Here is a 21,345-nt window from a genome sequence, read left to right as displayed (position 1 = left end):
TCAGCATCTTTATGTCAGTCTTCAGCGTCACATGGTCCTTCAGAAATTATTTTAATATGCTGATTTGCTGCTCAAGAAACATTTCTTATTATTATCAATGATGAAAACAGTTGTGCTGCTTAATACATTTTCCAGAATTCTTTGATGAAAGTTCAAAAGAACAGAATTTATGTTCAAAATAAATCATAAAAACATATAATGCAACATAATAAATATCTTTAATGTCACTTGTGATCAATTCAATATGTCCATGCTGAGTAAAAGTATTAATTAAAGAAAACATAGGCTACTAACCCCAAACTTTCGCATGGTAGAGTATACAAGTTAAATCCATGGCTGTACACTATGGTTATTAAATCAGGAGACTGTTTTGCACAATAATTTAGACCTTGATGTGCCTCACAGTTGTACAGAACCTCATCTCTTTCTGTCTAAAAATGAGCCTTTAGTCAGTCATAATATCTACAGTGCTACATTTCTTTCAGCAATCTAACTGACTTGATTATAGAGAGTAAATGGATTTGTGTTTCTCTGGGGCCCATATTAAAAACAGAATCCCATCAATCAAATAGAATGTTGGGGTTGTCGCCTGGCAACGGGGACGCCGGCGCGCACCTGCTGCACTGCGGCACCGGAAACACAGGACACAACACAGCAGCAGCGCAGGGGATGCTAAGAGGAGTTAATCCTCTGCCACGGGCTGTCTTCAATCGTTTTTCTCAGTTCTCTTTATCAGGGATGGGTCAGTGAGCTTTGGCATCCCGTCAAATCGCAGTAGACAGACGGACAGACAACAGAGGGAGGAGGCGCTCAATCGGGGACACTGCAGCGAGACGAGAGCATCATCATGGCACACGCGCTCAAAGCGCTGCGCGTGCACGCCGCATCATCTCTGGCATTTTAACAAGAGGAGAGAGAAATACGACCGTGGGTAGTCATGCACAATAAATCTGCGAATTTCACGCTGACAATTTGTTTTTATTATTATTTGTATATGCTGTGTGGATGTGGACTTTACTGGTTTACCCGGATAAAATCAAAGTAAGCCACAGCATCTCTGTTGATGTTGCTCAAATCCAGCCCGTTATCAGCACCGCTCAGCTGGAATGAAAGAAGAACATTGCTACCTGAGGAAACAGCGCATAAACCTGGAACAGGGTAAATGTGATTGTGTGTTAGGCTACAGTAGCTTAGCATTTCACTGAGCGATGCGACACGAAACGAGGGGAGTGTCACGATCTGGTATTTATTATGCTGTCTAAGCATCTTTACTGCTCCACACATTTAACATAGCCTACTTATCTGCATAAGTTATATTTCCTTTGTACCGTTAGTGTTTATTGTATCTGTGCTCATAATCTCACATTACAATATCAAATACGACAGCTGTCATTCCATCAAATTGTTCCTTGTTTCTCTGGAGTGGAGATCAATACAAAGGGACAATAGAGAGCTAGTAGATGGCTTAATTGTTAATGTTAAAATCTAGACTATGGATGATGGTTTTCCTTCCTTCTTCGCAGAAATGAATCGTCTTTGCTCTCTTAATAATAACTTTCCATATGACAACAACCTCCTGGTGCTGGACATAGTGCTGAGCTCGTTATGGGCATCGCCTCAGCCAATCAACTGGGAGAATGTTGCCAAGTTGGTGCCAGGGTTCACACCTAAAGAGGTAAGAGACATGAGGCCTCTAGAAAATAACTGTATTTTCTGTGCAATAAACTATAAAAACTATATTCTTATATTAAACGATATACTATAAACTATATTCTTATATAATAAATGAATAATTGCTTTTTACTATGATATTCTAAAAAAAGAATAGGAACAAAACATAAACCATTTCCATTTTTGTTGTGTGAAAATTATTTATATAGATATTTACTAGATATTTATCTAGTTGTGTCATTCTTTGTATCCCAACTAACATTTTATTCACTAAAGTTAGTGTAAAAAATAGTGTATGAAGGGAAAATGACTTTAGAAAGATGACAGCGCATCATTTTCTTTTTACACAGAGATTGGTTGGTCTGTTAGTTAAATCTGTTTACTTTAGCAATCTTTGTTGCATTATATAGAAACGGTGAAAACCATAGTTTGGATGTCTGTAACTCAAGAAGTGTTCAAGATATCTTAAAATATCCTTTTAGATTTGGTTTTTAACAAACATTTATTTTGGTATCTCAATTTTAAAGGCCCTCAATGGTCCAGTCCCAGAGATATGGCGATCTTAATGCAGCTCCATGAGTACACAAAAAACACAAGAAGTGCTTTTTCCCATTTTTTAACTATCACCGTTGGCATATAATGAAACAAAGATTGCTAAAGTCAACAGATTTAACTAGCAGACCTACCAATCTCTGTGTAAAAATAAAATGATGATGCTGCCATCTTTTTAAAGTCATTTTTACCCCCCCTGTAATTTGGCTCCAAATCTCATGTGAAATTTTTCATTTTGACCCCCTCTACAAAATAGTCGATTTCTATTTAATATTTTGGTTTTCATCACTGTTTATGTTTCTTCAGAAAAAAAGTTAACAAAATATATATTTTTCCAGAAATTTGGTGGATTTGACATGGAATGACCCTATAATAAAATATTAAGTATTATAATGCCGGTAATAACAATAATATTTCCCATCACAGAATGCTGTCAAACACAGTACATACATGTGCGAGGTTAATACCTACACCTTTCATACAAAGATCCAGAAGTTTCATTAGCAAATGTTTGGAGATGTTCAGCTTATCTTCTTATATTTTTGTAGTGTGCACAGAGGTTTGAAGAGCTGAAGACCACAGGCAGTTTCCCTCATGTTGATGAGCAGTGTAACCCACTGACCGGAGCAGTGAGCTCTCCATCAGAACCCTTTTCCACTTACATCAAATCCAATTTATTGGACAATACCGGAGATACGGGGGAACCACAGTCCAATCAGGCCACTCTCTCAGTGTCAGGTGAGTCAGTGAGTGGGGTCTGGACAAAAATGCCAAGTCTTTTATTTAGTGCTGGACTGTGAACTACTCCTTAATATATTGAATTTTGGTATTCAAAATTCTTGGTATCCTATTTCACTTTGGTATCCACTTGTATGGGACGAATTCATAGATACAGGCCAACAAAAACGCATTAAAAGAGGGTTGTTTATATGTATTCAGGCCTCGCTGTGATCCCTACTGGTCGAGGAGCGTCTGCAGAGAGTGAGATTGCAGATACAACCACAGAAGGGAATAAAAGGTGAGGCACATTCATACCAATCAGACTGGCCATCTGGAGCACCGGGCCACCGGACAATGTGGGCTGGCTCGTCGCTGCATAAATAATATATAGATAAAGAATGAATTCTAGTTCATTTACGTAGCCTATATCCTTCTGTCAGCCCAGACGAATGGTCTGCGTGGCGCACTTGAGGCAACAACTCTAATCTGCTTAGCGAGCTCAGTCTCAGTGCAGCGGTCTAAAAGCACTCGTCAGTGACAAAATGTTTGAGATATCCAATCAAATCAAAGAAGGCGGGGTTTACTGTCCACAGAAACCGAGCAGCACGGCACTTAATGATGGATAATAATGACGGACATTAATTTCCGGGGATGCAAAATACTTCTAGCCAAATCAAATTTCGTCCAATTTTTCCAATTGTCCAATTCAGTAATTTCACAGTCATAATTTCATTATATGTGAATATTTTGTAAAATGTAATTTATTTTTTCTGTGATCAAAGCTGAATTTTCAGCATCATCATTCCAGTCTTCAGTGTCACATGATCCTTCAGAAATCATTCTAATATGCTGTATTTTTCATAAATATAAGAATGTTTACACTCATTTTTCACATTTGGAGCTCTGCTGCATAAAATGACACGAGATGTCAAGCTCCTGAAAGGACAAATACTATAACCACAAGAAAGGCACCACAAAAACAGTCCACATTCTGTACTAGTCTTCTCTAGACCATACCAGAGCATTGTGTTATATGGACTTTTCGTTAATGTTAATGATAAGCATTTCAATAATCCATTAAAAATAAATAGCATTTATATTTCTGTATAAATAGCATTTATATTGTTGAGCTGGTGGGTTTATGGTGAGGTGTGTTGCGGACTGGGTGTGATGGGCCGCTTTGTGCCAGAAAGTCCAGGGCCACTTTTTTGCCCCAGTCCATCCCTGCCAACCAGGCCACCAATGAATCATCTACTAATAACGTCCCTGTATTTGTTCACTAAATGCGGTTTTCTTTTCCTTAATCAGCCCCAATATGGTAATCCACGTTTGCGATGAGGCAAAGAACCTGAAGCAGGACTTTGTGTGTCGAAGAAACCTTCTGGTGAAAGAGATGCGATACTTTGAAGAGTATCTTTCTGTGGACCCACAGCGCTGGGACGAGGTTGACATTTCTGTCCACTGTGATGTCCAGATCTTTGACTGGCTCATGAACTACATCAAGAGTCACAACACCGAACATCCGCACGGAAAACACACGGACAAACCCAAGCTGGGTAATTGTCTTTTTGGAACTGTTTCAGAAGTTCTGTGTGTGTTTACTTTTGTGTTTTATTTTATTTCTATAATCAAAGATACCATCAGAGGTGTTGTGTGGCTGAATGGTGTTTGACGTGGTTGTAAACAGTTATGCATTGGCTGTGAGTTTGATGTTTCGCTGTTTGTGATGTTGTCGGTTATGTTATGTGGTGTTTGGTTGCAGAGCACAGCAATGTCATCTCAATCCTGATCTCCTCCGAGTTCTTGAAGATGGAAACTTTAGTAAGTGTTGTGAGGGGTGACAATGTTTTGGGTAATGTAGTAAGTGTGCTCTGAGCTGGGTGGCCTTTAGGTTGTAGTGGACAGTTTAAAGAGCATGATGCATGATGGCTGTTTCATCATTTGTGTTGTTCTTCTGGACAACTCCGTGCACTGCCCAAACGAGCGCTAATGAGACACAATATTTTCCTCATTTTTAGGAAAGACTTGGCGAATCTTGATTATTGTATGTGCTTGTAGCGAATTATCCCTAGTTAAATGATTGCTTTTATTTAAACCTTGTCTGAGCAGTGTGCAGAAAGCATGTTTGGTCGATTTCATTTATTTATTCATCCATTTGATAAATGGGCTTCAGGTGTTTGATTATCGTGTGTTTTGTGGATCTGAAGGTTGAGGAGTGTATCCAGTATTGTCACAAACATATGAGTGCCATCATAGCAACACCGTGCAATATGAACTGCATCAACAACAACCTGGCCGGACTCATCGCTGATCTCTTCAGCCACAATGAGGCAGATGACCTCAAGGACAAAAAAGACAAATTCAAAAGGTGAGAACAAACATACACAGGACAAAAGTGGAGTTATTCAAAAGAGCTGGATATTTATTAGCTTTAACATGTAAATATGTAAACACTATATTCAGTTGTCGCTCGTCTATATTCTATACTAGCACAAATTGATTTTAATCCTATATACAGTAATTCTGTACAATTCTATAATGTTCACCGTTCAAAAGTTTAGGGTTGGTTTTTGAAATAAGTTTCTTATGTTTGCCAAGGCTGCATTTATATGATCAAATAAATCATGATCTTTCAGAAATCATTCTAATATGCTGATTAACTGCTCAAGATACATTTCTTATTATCTGTGTTGACATTTTTTATGATAAAAAAAATAAACGTTTGAAACATCACGAATATCTTTACTGTTGCCTTTAACCAATTTAATTTGTCCTTGCTTAATAAAAATATTAGTTTAAAAATACTGACCCCAAAACTGTTGTGTACAGATAATATAATGTCGTTAATACAATATAATGTTCATATAAAATATTTTGTTATTGATCATACTTTATTTGTGATGATTTGTACTTTCTCACCAGTAAACTGTTTCAGAAAAAGATTGAGAGATTATTTGATCATGGTTATCATAATCACGATTCCCCTGGTAATGCATCTACTCTGTACAGGTGAGAAACTTTTGCATTGCTGTGCAAGCTGATGATAATAGCATGATGTATAGTATAGACATGTACTGGAAGTATTATAAATGATTCTTTTGGTGCAATTAAGTGGATTTCAGTGCAATAATTTCATGTTGTGAATCTTTCCCCAGATGTGGACTTTGCCTTAAGCTTTTAACCAAAGAAACTGAGAGAAAAATCCCTTGTGTTCCAAACAAAATCAACATAGATGCCCGGGGAAACATTATATTCACTCACACCAGGTTAAATGAGGCACTCTGTATTTCAATCACATACACACCAAGTGTTTTTAAAACACTCTAATAAAACTTTCATTGAAGTCTTAGATTCCAAATGCTGATATTCCAGTCTTACACACACACATATGCAATGACATGTTGGTAATTGTGCTGTGTCTGTGTAGACATAAGGCCTGGGAGGTACATGAGTATTTGAACGGGCTTTATGAAGAGTTGAAGTCCTGGGTACTGGTTTACTGGAGGATCTGGGGCACCATCAATTTCCTTGCTTGCTCACGCTGCAAACAGGTAAAAAAAAATGTACTTCACGAGTCACAAATCATAGTTTAAGATTGTAGATAAACATAGATATTGATTGGTTGGTTACTAATTGCTTACGGCAGGCATTCCTGTGTACGGAGTTGAGCCAGTGTAAATACCACCCGGAGGCGGTTGTGTATCCTGGCATTGGGGCAGATCATAGATGGCACGGCATTGGTCTTTACCCCTGCTGCAACCAGAAAGTCCTACGATTCGATCCCTCCTCCATGCCCAAGGTTTGTGTTGTTGCTTTAGAATACGTTCTCTTAAACTCAGATGACCTTTGAACCCGTCTCACTTTGTGAATGCCTGTGTATGTTTTGTTGCAGGGCTGTAAAATAAGAGACCACATTGTAAGTGTGGTAGATGGTGGTGACTGCGGCGATCACAATGTAAACTCAACCCAGACCAGAATACTCAATGACCTGCTGCTCCACAGAGAGGCTGTGTGTGTGCCTGATAGGTCAGACTATAGTAGCTTCCTTCAGAAAAAAACTATTAGACGATCTGCATGCCATATTTGATTTGTATGATCCTTTGTATAGTTTTGTGTTCAGGTCTTTTAACTGATGTTTTAAACTCTAATCCAGGGTTCACCAATCTTGGTCCTGGAGGGCCGCTGTCCCTGCAGAGTTTAGCTCCAACCAGCTCCAACACACCTGTTTGAAAGTTTCTAGTATGCCTAGTGAAACCTTGATTAGCTGGTTCAGGTGTGTTTAATTGGGGTTGGAGCTAAACTCTGCAGGACAGCGGCCCTCCAGGACCGAGATTGGTGAACCCTGCTCTAATCTATTTTGTTTTGCAGTAGCTCTGAGGACCCCTCCACAGCCAGTGAACATGTGCCAGGATATGATGTAACGCTGGAGCCAGGGATGCTTACAGCTCACAGACCCAAGGAAACAACAGCTGTGAGTCAATCACATTTCTGATCATCTTTGTTTTTATTCTTTCTATTTATTTATTTTTGGTCTTTTTTTTTCTTTTTTTTGCTTTTTATTCATGCAACCATCAGTAACATACAATCACAAATTAACACAAAAGACAATACCGCCCTGCACACGTACAGACAGACAAAAATACAAAAAAAGAAAACATAATATTGTGTATATATCAAATAAAAAAAAGGAAATCATAGTCATTATTACATGCATGATATTTTTACATCACTGCAGAATTTATTTTCTTTTTAATTATTTCCTCTTTATGTTATGGAAACCAATTTTTACCCCAGAGTAAAAAATAAAATAATTGTGAGATATATTTTAAAATAGGAAATGAAGCCACATTCTGAGATAGTTGCAGTTTCATTATGACACAAATTCACATTGTGATATATATAAAGTTACAAGAACTACATTTGCAATTGTGAGACAAAGTTTAAATTAATAAAAAATAAAGTCGCAATGTAAGTTTTGAAATTGCAATTGCAAGTAATAAAGTTGCATAATGACAAATTCACATTGTAAATACACATTTGTGAGATAATCGCATTGTTATATATAAAACCATAAACATGAGATATAAATTAATTTAAATAATTGTGAGATATAAAGTGAGAATAATTTTTTTTTTTTTTTATGTCCTTGGTTGAGGAATCTGGCTTTCATTTATTGTGTTACATGCATCAGTTTATTGTTGACCTAAATTTGTTTATCCAATCTCAAATTATGACAGCACCTTTTCCTTCTTTTCTGTTGCAGTTTTCACTCTTAAAAAACTGGAGTCTTCAGCTGGTAAGAAGCCAATTCCTCAAATATTTAACGCAACACCATACAGTACACGTCTTCAACGAAAATGACACATCTCACATGTTCATTTGTCCTTTTGCAGCGGCAGCAGTCTCTGCTGTCTGAAGATGAGGAGTACACTACAGGGTCAGAGGTCACAGAGGATGAGGTCGGTGATGAAGAAGAGACTTCAAAAAAACAAGGTGAGACAAAATGTTACCCATCTGTAAGAAAATCATCAGATAATCTTTAGGCAGTACCTCATTGCGGTCAGAAGGTGGCAGTCACATACAATTTTCAAGATTTCTCTTTGTACACAGCTGCAAAGAAGGCAAGAAAATCCTGCAAACCTTTGAAAAGACAAGTGTCCTCCCCGAATTTTCAGCGTAAGGAAAAATCTGGAGAAAAGGTGAATGCAACACATTAATTTGCAAATTTATTGGTGCTGGATTTTTCTAAGCAATATGACTTAAGCAGACTTTTACATAGGAATCACCCGCATTTTCTTCAGAAAATATGAATGTCTGGTTTAGTTGTTGCATGCCACTTTTCTCTTTTCATTCATTCTGTCCTGTTCCTTTAAAGGCACCATCTCGAGACTCAACCCCGTTCACGTGAGTGATTCCAAAGACTTGCTGTTTTCTGGAGGAGTGATCTGTTTAAATGCTGTATTGATATGTTTACTCATGCCATTTGATTGAGAAGAAATTTCTAGGCCTCTGAATAATACATTATTTCACTCTTAGTGTCAGCATCCAGAAGAATAAGTGGGATAGCAATCGTTCCATGAGGTACAATCAGGACGCACAGAGGGAGGAGGGTAGGAATCTTTTTCAGATGCTCTGACTATAACAAAGATCCTCACAACTGCACAGTGGTAGAGCCAGTCTTATAAAACAAGAGTCGTGATTTAAAACCTCTTGAAAACCCTAGAAAATCTCATCAGAGAAAGTGAAATCCAGCCATCAGCAAGTACATCTGCCAGCTCTTCAGAAGAATAATGATTTTGTTTTATAAACACTTTTGTATTCTAAATACGATTAAAACTGTAAGCTTACCATTATTTAATGATTTATTATGGTACTTAATCAATGGTATTAAATATTTTATGGACAATTTTAGCTGTGCTTCTGACACTAAAGCTATCAAGGAGCTTATGTGTAGATTTGCAATGATCTTGATGGATGTCTATACGTCCAAACTCTTTCTAGATCAGAGGAGAATGGAGGAGATTATAGCAAATCTCACTAAAATGCGCTTCGGTGACCAGGAGCAGACGAAGCTTAAAGACACAAAAGAGGTACAAAATATCTTTACTCCCTTCAGATAAACCAGCTAAAGCAGCTTTAAGAGTGTGATTGTACGTTTTCACGTGTGTGTGTGTTCTGATTTGTTGCTATGTCATTACCATCTTTTTGAGCAGCATTGTACTCTAGTATTTTGCACCCATGTGTGTTTGTGTGCTTGCAGCCTGCAGGGGGGCTCTACCCGAGACTGGAGGCCCAGTTTAAGGCCTCCTCACAGTCCAGCGGAAGACACAGCAGCTCAGAGAAAACGCTAAGGTACTGAAGACACTGTGCAGGCGAGCCACAAGTGAAAGAGTATCAAATTATAATTCATGATATTAATCATGAGATTTGGAGGGATTATGAACATGTTTGCTGTGGTGCACTAACTAAACTGGCTTGTCTGCTCTTGTCAGGCACATTTATAGGGAACTCTCATGATGTTCTTCTGTGAGAGAAGATATTTTGGTTCATACAATGAAAGTCAATGGGGTCCAATGATGTTTTGAACCCTACTGACTTTCATTGTACAGACAAAAACTATTTTTTCAAAATAACTTCTTTTGTGTTTCACTGAAAGTCATACAGGTTTGGAACGATATGAGAGTGGGTAAATAATGACAGAACTATCCCTTTAAAATACTTTTATGAAAGACCCAAAGTCCACTGTTTATATAATATATACTGTTTGATTTACTTGTGTGTGGCTTTAATTTTACCTTTTTTCTTACTCACTTTCTCCTTTTTCTCTCAGTTCTATTTTTAACCAGCACTTTGGTCTTTTTTTAGAGCAAAGACACGCTCGGGGCCGTCAAGACCGACTTAGAGGAAATGTGGAGATAAGTGGATGAGTTTTTTAAAAAGGAGGATTAAAAGAGTTTGCTGCTGTTTGACGAGACAGAAGAAACCATCGCACTCTTCATCCATCCTTTGCTCCACACCTCACCCCACCCTCCTTCCGAGCTCTGTCCTGACACAGCAGGAATAGTCTTTTCCGTTACAATCCCAGGAGAAGAATGGATTGCTGGTGTGGTCTCTGATGTCATAATTGTAGCTATAGAGCATAAACAATGGACCTAATAAAACCTTCTGTTGCACTGTAAACAGTTCAAGCTTTTGGCTGCTATTGAATTGGTTGAACCCACTAAAAAAATTGTATGCATTACCATTTCAGTTTATTTTGCATCTTTGGCTTTATTTGATCTCATCTCTAGCTCAGGATTCATTCCAGCCGCAGTGAGTTGCTTCGTTTTAGCCGACTCAGGTGACCAGACAAAGCTCATCTCCGTGGTACTGACCCTGCACTTTAAGCCGTCTTAATGCAATGACTCAAACCTGTATAATACGCAAAGTAGCCACTGGGTAAAGAGTGACGCTGACGACTAATACCTGTGAGGTCCATGATTATGTTGCACTGGAACTGTCACAACTGTAACATTTGGACCAATGTAACATGGGGTAGAATACAGAATCAATAGAATAAATCATTTAATATAAACCTGTGTTTCTTTTTTTTTTTTTACTATGGCAGAATTGTTTTAAATTACAAGTTTTTATGAAATGAGTAAGTTCCTGGGAAATGCATGTCTGTAAATACGCAGTCCTATTTTAAACAATTACTTCATGCATTGTCTTGTTTAAAAAAACCGCAACAGGAAGGGGAAGTAGAACGTTCTGCATATGTGGACGGAGGCGGGGGAGATTTGATGAGCTGGTCTGCCTTTTTTGGTGACAGGCGATGTTTGATTGAGCTCAGGCAGGTTGGGTTACAGTACTGGGCCGCTTGCCAGCCAAGAACACAAATGATCATGTGTTAATTCCCTCTTTACTGGTGGGAACCAGATCCATCACAACCCCCACCATTCAATTCAACGGATCTCTCTCTCTTTCCAAGAGTTGTCTCTCTCTTACTCTGAAAAGCTGACAGTTCTGGAGCAGAAGACCATGCAGGCAGCTTTAAATAACCCTCTGACTCAAAACAATTTAATATTTTAATTTAGATTCTCTTCAGATGCTTCTGACTTTTTTTTTTTCATTCCTGTGTTGTACACTTTAAAAATAGTATATGGTTGTATGTACACTACCATTCAGGGGTCAGTAAGAAAGAAGTCTCTTATGCCCACCAAGGCTGCATTTATCTTAGAAAAAAAATACTGTAAACAGTAATACTGTGAAAAATTATAATTTTTTTTTTTTTTTTTTTCAAAATGTAATTTATTCCTGTGATGGCAAAGCTGAATTTTCAGCATCATGACTTCAAGTCTTCAGTGTCACATGATCCTTCAGAAATCATTCTAATACAATGATTTGCTGCTCAAGAAACATTTCTTATTATTATCATCAATGTTGCTTAATATTTTTGTGGAAACCATGATACATTTTTCAGCATTCTTTAATTAATAGAAAGAACAGAACTACAGCATTTATTTAAAAAAATGTGTCTTTAAAGTGAATTTTGATTCATCGTGTAATGTGAATGTTTTTTTTTTTCATTACAAATTGTTAGAATTTGAGTAAGAAGAATATCTAATCTCCTCAACATCACAAATTATTATTTTTAATTAACTTTATTTCATAATGTTACTTTCTTTTTTTAACACGCTTGTTTACAAGTTTCAATTAGATTTAGATGTGTCGTGCAGATTCTAAATTAGCTTTATGTCAAGATGGAAAAAGTCATGCTGTAATAAATCTACAGGTGACAGGGATCTGAGCTAATCAGATAGAAGATGCCTGTCTTTATTAGTTATAAGGAGCAGAAAGAGCAAAGATTCAGAGCGATGGTAAAGGTGGACGGACAGAGCTACCCTCATTCCCTCAGAACTTGGTCAAAGGTCATATCCTGATCATTCAATGGTCTTTTGTCTATTGTTACTTGTAGCAAATGCTTTGCTGGCATTGTGCATTTGTTTAGAAAGACATGGATTTGTCTGCTTTAAAGAATGACAGTACTATGATACTGCAACAATCTTAATTAATGTTACGGTGTAAATATTTCTATAATTAATATTTATATCTCACTTTACCTAAAAAACACACTACAAAATATACAATTGTATATTTCATTAAAGCTAATTTACTTCACATATCGTATTGCTACTATTAGCTGCAGAAACTATAAATATTGCAACACTGGTTAGCCATTAGGCCTCAATGTCATTTCTAGATCAATGGAAAATAATGAATTACTTCTGTTTTGGGTTGTTCTATCGTCGCTAGAGGGAGCTGTATGCATCTAGACGTTCTCCCATTGAAGCCAAACTTCCTGTGCAGCAAGGACTCCCTCATTGTCTGTGTTGTTGTCATGAAGTTCACTTCTCTCAGGAAGGACAGAGCTATTTATAGTGACCACCATTATGAAGAGACTCCAGCAAATAACCTGAGCTAGAACAATAGCTTATAATGCTTTATTATGTCATGCACAATATAATCAAGCCAGAATATTATTATAAATAACCACAAAATCATAATAGTAATGTAAATAATTTGTGATGCTTCATGATGGTATGCATGCTGATTTTGTAGTGAAACATTTTTCAATAATAATAATAAAGAACTTATAAATAGGCTGGTCTTTATGTGACCACTGTACTTAAAAATATTCACGGAGTCATAGGTTATGAGAAAGTAAAAGTATATAAAACACCCTAAACAAGACAACTGTCAAACTTGTTTGAGTGACATGGGAGGAGCAGGTGTGATGTCATTATAATGCATGTAAATGAACAGGCAGGACTAGACAGAACGGGCTTAAACCAGCCCAATCCTGAACAGAGCAGCCCACTTCATTTCACATGTATGTGCCACAATGCACGTGCACCTCCTACTGCTCACTTCAGCAAGATGACCTCTTTCAGTCGTGCCCCGGACCCTGTTAACTTTCAGACCCACTGTATGTGTTGCTGATTGATGACATACTTTAATAGAGGAAACATGCAAGGTTTTCAGATCAAACACTGAGACAGGTTTTCCCTCTTTATGACAAAAACGCATTCGGTCCTTTTCGTATATGCATGATCTGGGTGACCTGTCCTGCAATGAACTAAACCAGACGTCCAGAGGAGTTTCAATGGTTTATTGTATTTCTCAAAATAATTCTAAACCGCTCTGAGACAACAAAAAAAAGGAAGACTGGCGAGTTTTCTGTTACACACAGAGTGAATTCATAGTCTGAGGAACATCAGGCATTTCTTATTTCTAAAATAAGAGCACATTTTCTGACTTTAAATCAGTTACAATTAAAAAAAAAGTTTCAACTCAACGTGCACAAATATGTCTCTTAAATGATGATCTGAGCAAAAACGTTTTAACAAATCCAGTATTATTCAGCTCATACTTGTCAGGTGACAATGTATTAAGTATTATCTAAAAAATATGAAGACACACCCACTCTGTTAATTAATTATTAATAGATTTCTTACAAAATCTGCAGTAAAGAATTCAACATTGATCTTATTGATCTTTAAAAACTGGAACATCAGTCTTGGGGTTCAAACTAAAAATGTTGCCTGTGATTGCTGGAAAGCAGGTTGACTTGTTTTCTAGAAACTTCCGTATTGACACTTTCAGTTGTGGAATACATACAATTCATTTCACACTCATCTCTGCTTCCAAAGTTTACAGCAGCAAATGACCTACATCATATTCACTCCTTTTTATCTTTTATTACATGTTAATAAAGGTAAAAGAGGAGTGAATGTGAATCTGATCAACACAACATCAGCTGATTATCAAATGATGACTGGATCCATTGATTAAATGCACAAAATTGCAACACTTGTCTGTTCCAGAATAAAACTGAAGACCAGCTGCCATTGGACTAAAGGTTCACCTTCACTAGAAGTGCGATCAGTTTGTTGGTTAAGGCTGAGCATATAATTTACCAAATTACTGGCCCTAAACTGCTGTAACTGCTTATTTAGTTAACCATTTTAAAAGGTGTGTAGAATGGGCCATAATGCTGGACTAAAGAGAAACACTTTATCAGATATTCAACATGTATAAAGTGCAGTCGTGACCTTGTAAAATGTATGTCAAATGATTGCTAGACTAAAGGAGAATGTACTATTTTTCTCATTCTTTGTTCACTACAGACACTAGTTTTGCACACAAAATCCAGTATTTTTCCATCAACTGACGTTTAAGTGGCGTTGCGTCACGTGACTTGCAAGGAAGGGGGGAGAAACATGCAAGCATTTGACGTCCCTTTAAAGCAGTACACGGACAGTTTATTATTATGTTTTCGGGTGATTCGATGCGTTTATAATACATCACTGCCATATTGGAGTTAATTTCTCGGTAGTTAAGTTTATGGAGACCATCACAAGCCAATTGTATCAGGATCTGACCCATGCCATGCGTATCATACCCTGACTCTGAACAACCACTCCCCTTCGTGGCTCTGGCTCGTGGAAAATTACCAGCTTACAATCAGCACAAGTACAAGCTCCAACATCCGCCTCACGGACTCGATGCCCTCGATCTCCTTCAGTCCACCGTGAAATTAATTTTTCCGAACATGTAACGTTATACAATTACCAAGCGGCCACTGTTGTTAAATATAAAAAAGTGGACCATTTAAAGCTTAAGAAGGGTATAAACGCGAGTGTTTTTCGGAAGAGTCGCGCGACAGAGCTAAAACAACAACAAATAACACACTACCATAATATTAAAGCAAATTACAAGTCCACTCTGCACGCAGTTTGCCTTCTTTTTCTCCAAACGGGCGGAGCAGTCGCGTGGGCGCTCAAAAGACTTGAGATTGATTGATGTGCACGCTGTCCAATGGATCGCGAGCAAGGACGTGCTTAGCAACGCTGCGGCCAATAGCACGCCCTCATGGGCGTGACGTTAATCCAAACTTTTCGCGGCGCCATCGGCTGAAAACTAAACCGAGATGGAATCTCCCAGTCTGAACCGGTTTCAACCGGTTACGAGTTTGTTGCTTGTGAGAAGAAGAGGCACAGGCTCAGTCTCTAATACCGCCCTAGTGCAAAATATACTTCAGTACAGAGCACATATCTTAATTAAGGTTAACTTTGTTTCGTAAAATGAACCGGACTGAGAAAATATTGAACTCGCCGTGATTGTTGGTGCGGAATTCACATCCTAGTGGTCCTTATATCAAGCAAGTAGCTCGTGTAGTCTTCACAGAGGAATAACGTTAGTGTGGCTGGCCAGTCAACGGCTCATCCTAAAGCTTTTTTTTGCCAGAAAGCGTGTACAAACAGGCACCAACGATACTGGATAAATTAAACATAATTTTAGCAACTCTGGCAGACAAGCCCACCTTCTTTCTCTCAAAGGCTTGGACTTTAGGTAGGTAAATATGGGGTGAAAACTTATAGCTGGAGTGTTTGGGTTGGTCTGTGGAGAATGATGATGCTGTGAGATTGTGTAGAAATGCATAGAAATTGTACGTATGAAGGTTAAGGTCGAAAGAAAGTGAAATGGCTTTGCTGCTGAGGGTTTATGAGGGATGTTGCGGGTGTGTGTTGCGTGATGACTCGTGTTCAGCACTGGTGTCACGCTGGTCTGAATAATGTATCTAGGTTTTAGTAATCGTTATATCTCACTTAACTTAAAAAACAATCACAAATACACTATGCTACTAAGTGCTATCCGTAAGCATAGCCCAAGGTATCCTGACGTAGCGAGCAAAATTCAATTGTAAAATGCATGCAGGACCATTTTAAAGCTGTAGCATTCATTTAAATAATTAACGGCATGTAAAAATACACGAATACAATTCTGTGTCTTACCTGGTTTACTGCTAGTAAAGCCTGCAGAGCTTTCAGGTGTAACTTAGGGTGCAGAGCATGGGGTTGGTGGGAGGGGTTGCTCCGGAGTCAGGGAGGGAGATCATTGCAAAGTCACCCCCGTAGAAGTCATCTCTAGACGGGTGTAGACAGTTAGAAACATCGGTGTTTGTTAATATGGACGAGGCGTTCGCTGGGACGTTTTTAACGTCAGTTGACATTTGCCTTTCTGTCCATTTAATCGCATTCTTATGACAGCATGCATGCGTAATTGTTGCCAAAGCATGAAACGCGATGCATTATCATGGCTTTTAACGCATAAATGTGGCTAAACGACCACTGTAGAGAATAATAAACAACTTTCGCATCAATAGTGCAAGTTGTTGTGCTCCTCGGCGTGGATCTTAGTCCAACCTTGTGTTTTTAAGACGTGTGTGCGTGCATGAAATCAGCTGATCAGTAGCTCTGTGTTGGAAGACGGGTCATATTGTAGGAGTTACTTGCTTACTGAATGAAATAAGGTGTGGAAAAGGCGGGTAAATCAACAGGTTGCGCAGTACCGAGCGCTAGTTATGACACCATCACTTTATTTAGGCCTGCAAGACTCACAAAGCTTGACTGTGTCCTGTCGTCCAAGCAAATTCTCGAAATTTCCTTTTTTTTATTCTTGGCCGTAATGCTTACATCGTTACGCAATAGTTTGGCTCCGGGGTGCAAATTGAATTAGCTTGAGTAATGGTCATTCTTATTCAGTTGTCCTTCAAGTGTGTGCACATTATTAAAGTCTCGTGGTCTTATGGAGGCTCGATCAGAGTAGGGAAAACAGTTTGTAATTCAGAGCGCCTCTTGTGTTATATGTAAACAGAATGACGTCAGCGAAAGGGCTGCCTAGCACGTGGTCTCATTCAGAGAATAATGGCTCGTGTGATCACGAGCCCAGTGAGTGGCCCTTGTTCTTCTGGCATATCAGGATGTGCAGACTGCAAGCATGTTACCTTTATCGCGCCACCCACCTATCCCATTGTTTTTGAGGATTGAACCCTCCAGCAGGCCAGGTCATATAAGGCTTTTTGGATTGTCCTGGGTCGAGGGAGGGGGGGTGACGGTCAGCTGTTTGGATTTGTGTACCCAAATGTTCATTTCACATGACTTTGCCCCTGCTGGATGTTTCCTCCCTGTGCCCCACAGAGCTCTATGCCAGCAATTATGACAATGTTAGCCGACCATGCAGCCAGACAGCTGCTGGACTTTAACCAGAAACTGGATATCAACCTGCTGGATAATGTGGTCAACTGCCTGTACCATGGGGTCGGGCCACAGGTAAGGAAGACCATTTCACAAACCGGTGAAATATAGTACCAAATGTAAGTATATGTGTGTGTATGTATGTATATGTATGTATGTGTATATATATATATATATATATATATATATATATATATATATATATATATATATATATATATATATATATATATATATATAGGCTATGTACGTATATATATATATTGTGTGTGTGTGTGTGTGTGTGTGTGTGTGTGTGTGTGTGTGTGTGTGTGTGTGTGTGTGTGTGTGTAAGAAATAAACTGCACTAGATGCATTGAAATATTATTCTTTTGAACTTTCTATTCATCAAAGAGTCCTGAAAAAAACTATCACAGTTTCCGCAAAATATTAAGCAACACAATGGTTTTCAACATTTTATAATAATAAGAAATGTTTCTTGAGCAGCAAATCAGTATAATAGAATGATTTCTGAAGTACCATGTGGCGTTGAAGACTGCAGTAATGATGCTGAAAATTTAACCTTGCCATCACAGGAATAAATTACATTTTACAACAAAATAAAATAAAAAAAACTGTTCTATTTAATTTAGGGCTGTCAAGTGGTTAAAATTTTTAATCCATTCCAATTAATTACATAATGTGCCGATAAATAAATCTAATTAATCGTACAAAAAATTACCCCAAAATATAATTTAAAGTCATTATTGTGTTCAATCAATGAGAAAAGCATCAAATAGACATTACAAAAAGTAGCTTCAGAATGAAATATTTTATTTATTACTTTTAGGCTACAACGGCCATGATTTTTTTTTTTTTTTTTTTTTTTCCAGGGGCTGCATCTGAATTTGGTATTTAAATATATTTTAGAGATGGGACATTTTGTGCAACTCCTAATATACACTCAAGTCAGCAAATGGTTATCGTGTTTATATTGTTTCCATGTTCATGTTTGAGAAACGAAATATCCACATATTTCTAAAAAAAGAATATCCACATGCTCGAGTGAAAGTTGGCACCGCAGTCTGATAACAAAAAAGCCGAAATAACGAAAATGCACTCCGCCGACAGACGTTGCAGGGACAGATAATCGTGTGCTAAGCGAAGTTTCTTACAGCGCTTTGTGTTTTCTGTTCTTAAACCTGTCTACCTCGATAAAGGGAGCATATGTCTCACGATCATTTTGCTATCAATCATTTTGCTATCAAAAAGTTATCTTCTCGGCTCACTCGGGGGTACAGCTGCGCTTACCTGCAGTTGTGAATGCAGTGACAGACTGTCTTTCCTCTTTCGACTGGTGTTTGGATTTCATGTGATTTTTGTTAAAGAATTTTTCCATAAATAATTAATTAAATCGACAGACCTAATTAAATTGGCATTTTCTAATCAAATAAATGCAGCCTTTCTGAAGTTGTCTTTCAATAAAATAAAATATATATGTGTATAAATACACATTAGTGTATGCACTGACATCATTAAATATTGGCCACAGTTTTGTTGTTTTATAGTGTAAGTTAAGACAAATGTTTCTCTATTTCAGCAAAGAATGGCCCAGGAGGTGCTGACTCATTTGAAGGAGCACCCAGACGCGTGGACACGAGTTGACACCATTCTAGAGTTCTCTCAGAATATGAACACCAAAGTAAGCCAAGTTCCAACTTACTCTGGTGGAGGGTCATGGTTTCTATACTTTGAGGAAGATCTGATCTCTTATCACATATTATACAGGAACACAATTTGGTTTTGTTTTCCTTCAAACCAGAAAGATTGCCTTATATCAGCAAATACCCATTTTCTTAAGTGCATTGGGGTTGCTTAGCGTCATGTCAGAAACAGATTCCTCTGTACACATGTGAGATCACATTTTCCTACACCTCTCCTCACAGTCCTGTCTTGGTCAAGCAAAGTCAGAGTTAAAGTTGGTGTGTGAGGATCCTCTGTTGACAGTGAAATACCTCAGTACCTTCATCTGTACAGCAGCCAGAGGTGTGTTAATGACTGACTGTTTGAGGTCAGGATATATAAAGCACCTGATCCATGTGATCCAAGTTCTGAGCCATGGATTTTTATTTTAATATTGATGAGGAAAGCAGAGGATCCATGTAGTGTAGAATTTCTGGATGCCTGAAACAGAATTTCTGCACTGATAAACTACACACTCCCAGAGTTCATAACATTTGTTCACTTTGTAGTGCGTAGACTGAATGTAAATCATTTAGTAATTTGTGAATAGTGTAGTATTTGGGATGAATTGTCTTCCTCAGTGTGTTAATAGACTTCCTCAAAGTACTGCTGACCCAGTTTGCCGTCTGCTTGCCTTTTAAGATTGCTCTTAACACTCTGGTCATTACTAATGTTTGAGTTGATTTATCAACAGTATCTGTAATATCAAAATGATAATGGTCCAAAAGTGAGGGCTCTAGAAGAACAGACAGGAAAAAATGCAGAGCAGGTAAATTCTTTGAATTTGTCTAAATTCATCAAGCAAAATACAGACAGAGCGCATTTAATGTGCTTTTTGAACATTTGGCTTTTTGCTTAATTTATTTACAGCCTTGAAAAAGCAAACAAAAGACAATTAATTGAAGTTGTTCATATTTGATATTAATCACAATGTTCCATTATGTTGATTGCTTGTAATAGGACGAAAAGGGGTGTGTCTTCCTGTGCACCTTGACACAGCTAGGCTTTGGCGGCAGGCCTCCACAAGGTCTACCTTTTCATTCCCTTACTCTCAATTCTGCTGTGCCTCCATTCACACTGCACATGCCTCATATGGAGCTGAGAGACGGCAGGGAGATAGGCAGGCAGTTTACCCCATTTTGTTTTTACCCCAGTCATGGATGTAACAGTTATTTCCACTGTAGGGATCATCAGTGTCTCTGTGTGCTGTGGTTCCTCTTTTCTCCCCAAGCATTTGTGACCCGTGCTGGCAAGATGTGTCGGAATGCGCACAAGCTAATTACGAGCTACAGGCAAAACAAGTGAAATGTCAATTTTTTGAGCTTTTCACAAAAATTTGTTCATTAAGCCCTCGTCTAGCGATTCCAATGCCCCAAATAGTAATAAAGCATCTAGGATTATCTTTATTTGTACGTTTTCTGAGAGGCTACCTTTCTAAATCATGAAAAAATGCAGTTTTTCTCTGCTCGCTTGTCTGCGATTTCTGCTTCTCAAGTTTGGAATCGTTGTAAAGCGCAGCATTCCAACTTTGAGCATATTCATAGCGAATCTCAGTGGCAAGAGTCTGAACCAATGAAATGTGATTTTGGAACTCATGCTGATGTAAACAAAACGATCTTACTCTCGCTGACTGACACATCCGAAGAATGCGCACAAAGACGCTTCTCAGACAGCGCGCGATCCCGATATACACACATACAGAGAATTAAAGTATTTAAAAATAATTGGCGTGTATTCACGCAAAAATCTGTTATGTCTTAAATTAACATTTGGTTAACTGTTGGGAAAAAACATCTGATGTGTAACATTACATTAAATCTGTGCATTACAGTAGGTCTTAATATATAGGCTGTCTGTCTCATCAATGTTAATCAAACAATTGTGGTATCATGGGAAAAAAAGTTTAATATATATTTTTCCTATAGATATGGGTTTTGACTTGGTGTGTGCCAAATTTGGTGTTATTACCAGGGATTTTAAGGTGTGATTGCTAGGTGAATTTGGTTTGGAACCTTCAGAAAATTCGTTTTTTCTCAAATTGACTTTGCTGACTTTATCGACTTAACCAATAGGTGTAGCTCAATAAATGTTTTGTCTGATT

At 38.0% G+C, this 21,345-nt stretch overlaps 2 protein-coding genes and 1 long non-coding RNA gene across 5 annotated transcripts in view; 2 read left to right on the top strand and 1 right to left on the bottom strand.

The window, feature by feature from the left end:
• The first annotated feature begins 793 nt into the window (after window positions 1-793).
• On the top strand, window positions 794-10,620 carry sanbr (SANT and BTB domain regulator of CSR). The gene is made up of 21 exons (XM_081394374.1): window positions 794-1,158; window positions 1,524-1,675; window positions 2,772-2,961; window positions 3,163-3,241; window positions 4,252-4,499; window positions 4,706-4,764; window positions 5,151-5,311; window positions 5,866-5,952; window positions 6,099-6,209; window positions 6,371-6,494; window positions 6,590-6,742; window positions 6,836-6,969; window positions 7,315-7,414; window positions 8,207-8,239; window positions 8,337-8,436; window positions 8,554-8,642; window positions 8,819-8,847; window positions 8,980-9,053; window positions 9,445-9,533; window positions 9,704-9,795; window positions 10,309-10,620. Exons 1-21 carry the CDS (start codon window positions 1,107-1,109, stop codon window positions 10,343-10,345), a joined length of 2,193 nt encoding a protein of 730 aa, XP_081250500.1. The 5' UTR covers window positions 794-1,106; the 3' UTR covers window positions 10,346-10,620.
• LOC308707744 lies at window positions 7,505-16,738 on the bottom strand. The gene is made up of 3 exons (XR_014032213.1): window positions 16,281-16,738; window positions 8,584-8,631; window positions 7,505-8,421 (listed from the first exon to the last, which is right to left on the bottom strand). It is a non-coding gene; the product is annotated as an uncharacterized lncRNA (long non-coding RNA).
• Window positions 15,428-21,345, top strand: part of xpo1b (exportin 1 b) — a gene marked incomplete at its 5' end in the record, with an annotated part of 28,538 nt that continues 22,620 nt past the window's right edge. The window contains 5 exons of one of the 3 annotated variants that reach the window (XM_081394373.1): window positions 15,460-15,837; window positions 17,466-17,597; window positions 19,102-19,203; window positions 19,939-20,013; window positions 20,205-20,271. Coding sequence is in view for 2 of the 3 variants with exons in the window: in XM_081394371.1 (XP_081250497.1) it covers window positions 17,442-17,597; window positions 19,102-19,203 (258 nt within the window). Of the gene's footprint in view, window positions 15,838-17,441; window positions 17,598-19,101; window positions 19,204-19,938; window positions 20,014-20,204; window positions 20,272-21,345 lie in introns of those variants that run through there. The other 2 variants (XM_081394372.1, XM_081394371.1) reach the window with 2 other exon arrangements.

This window comes from Scardinius erythrophthalmus (assembly GCF_964197995.2).
Source record: "Scardinius erythrophthalmus genome assembly, chromosome: 19".
Classification (NCBI taxonomy): domain Eukaryota; kingdom Metazoa; phylum Chordata; class Actinopteri; order Cypriniformes; family Leuciscidae; genus Scardinius; species Scardinius erythrophthalmus.
This window is presented reverse-complemented; position numbering and strand designations above follow the sequence as displayed.

What these genes read in the sequence shown, in the direction of transcription:
- sanbr (XM_081394374.1), top strand. Translation starts at nt 1,107, where the DNA reads ATGAAAGAAGAACATTGCTACCTGAGGAAACAGCGCATAAACCTGGAA. An exon ending in GGCCACTCTCTCAGTGTCAG is followed by an intron (nt 2,962 to 3,162) that starts GTGAGTCAGTGA and finishes ATATGTATTCAG; the next exon opens with GCCTCGCTGTGATCCCTACT. An exon ending in GCTGTGTGTGTGCCTGATAG is followed by an intron (nt 6,970 to 7,314) that starts GTCAGACTATAG and finishes GTTTTGCAGTAG; the next exon opens with CTCTGAGGACCCCTCCACAG.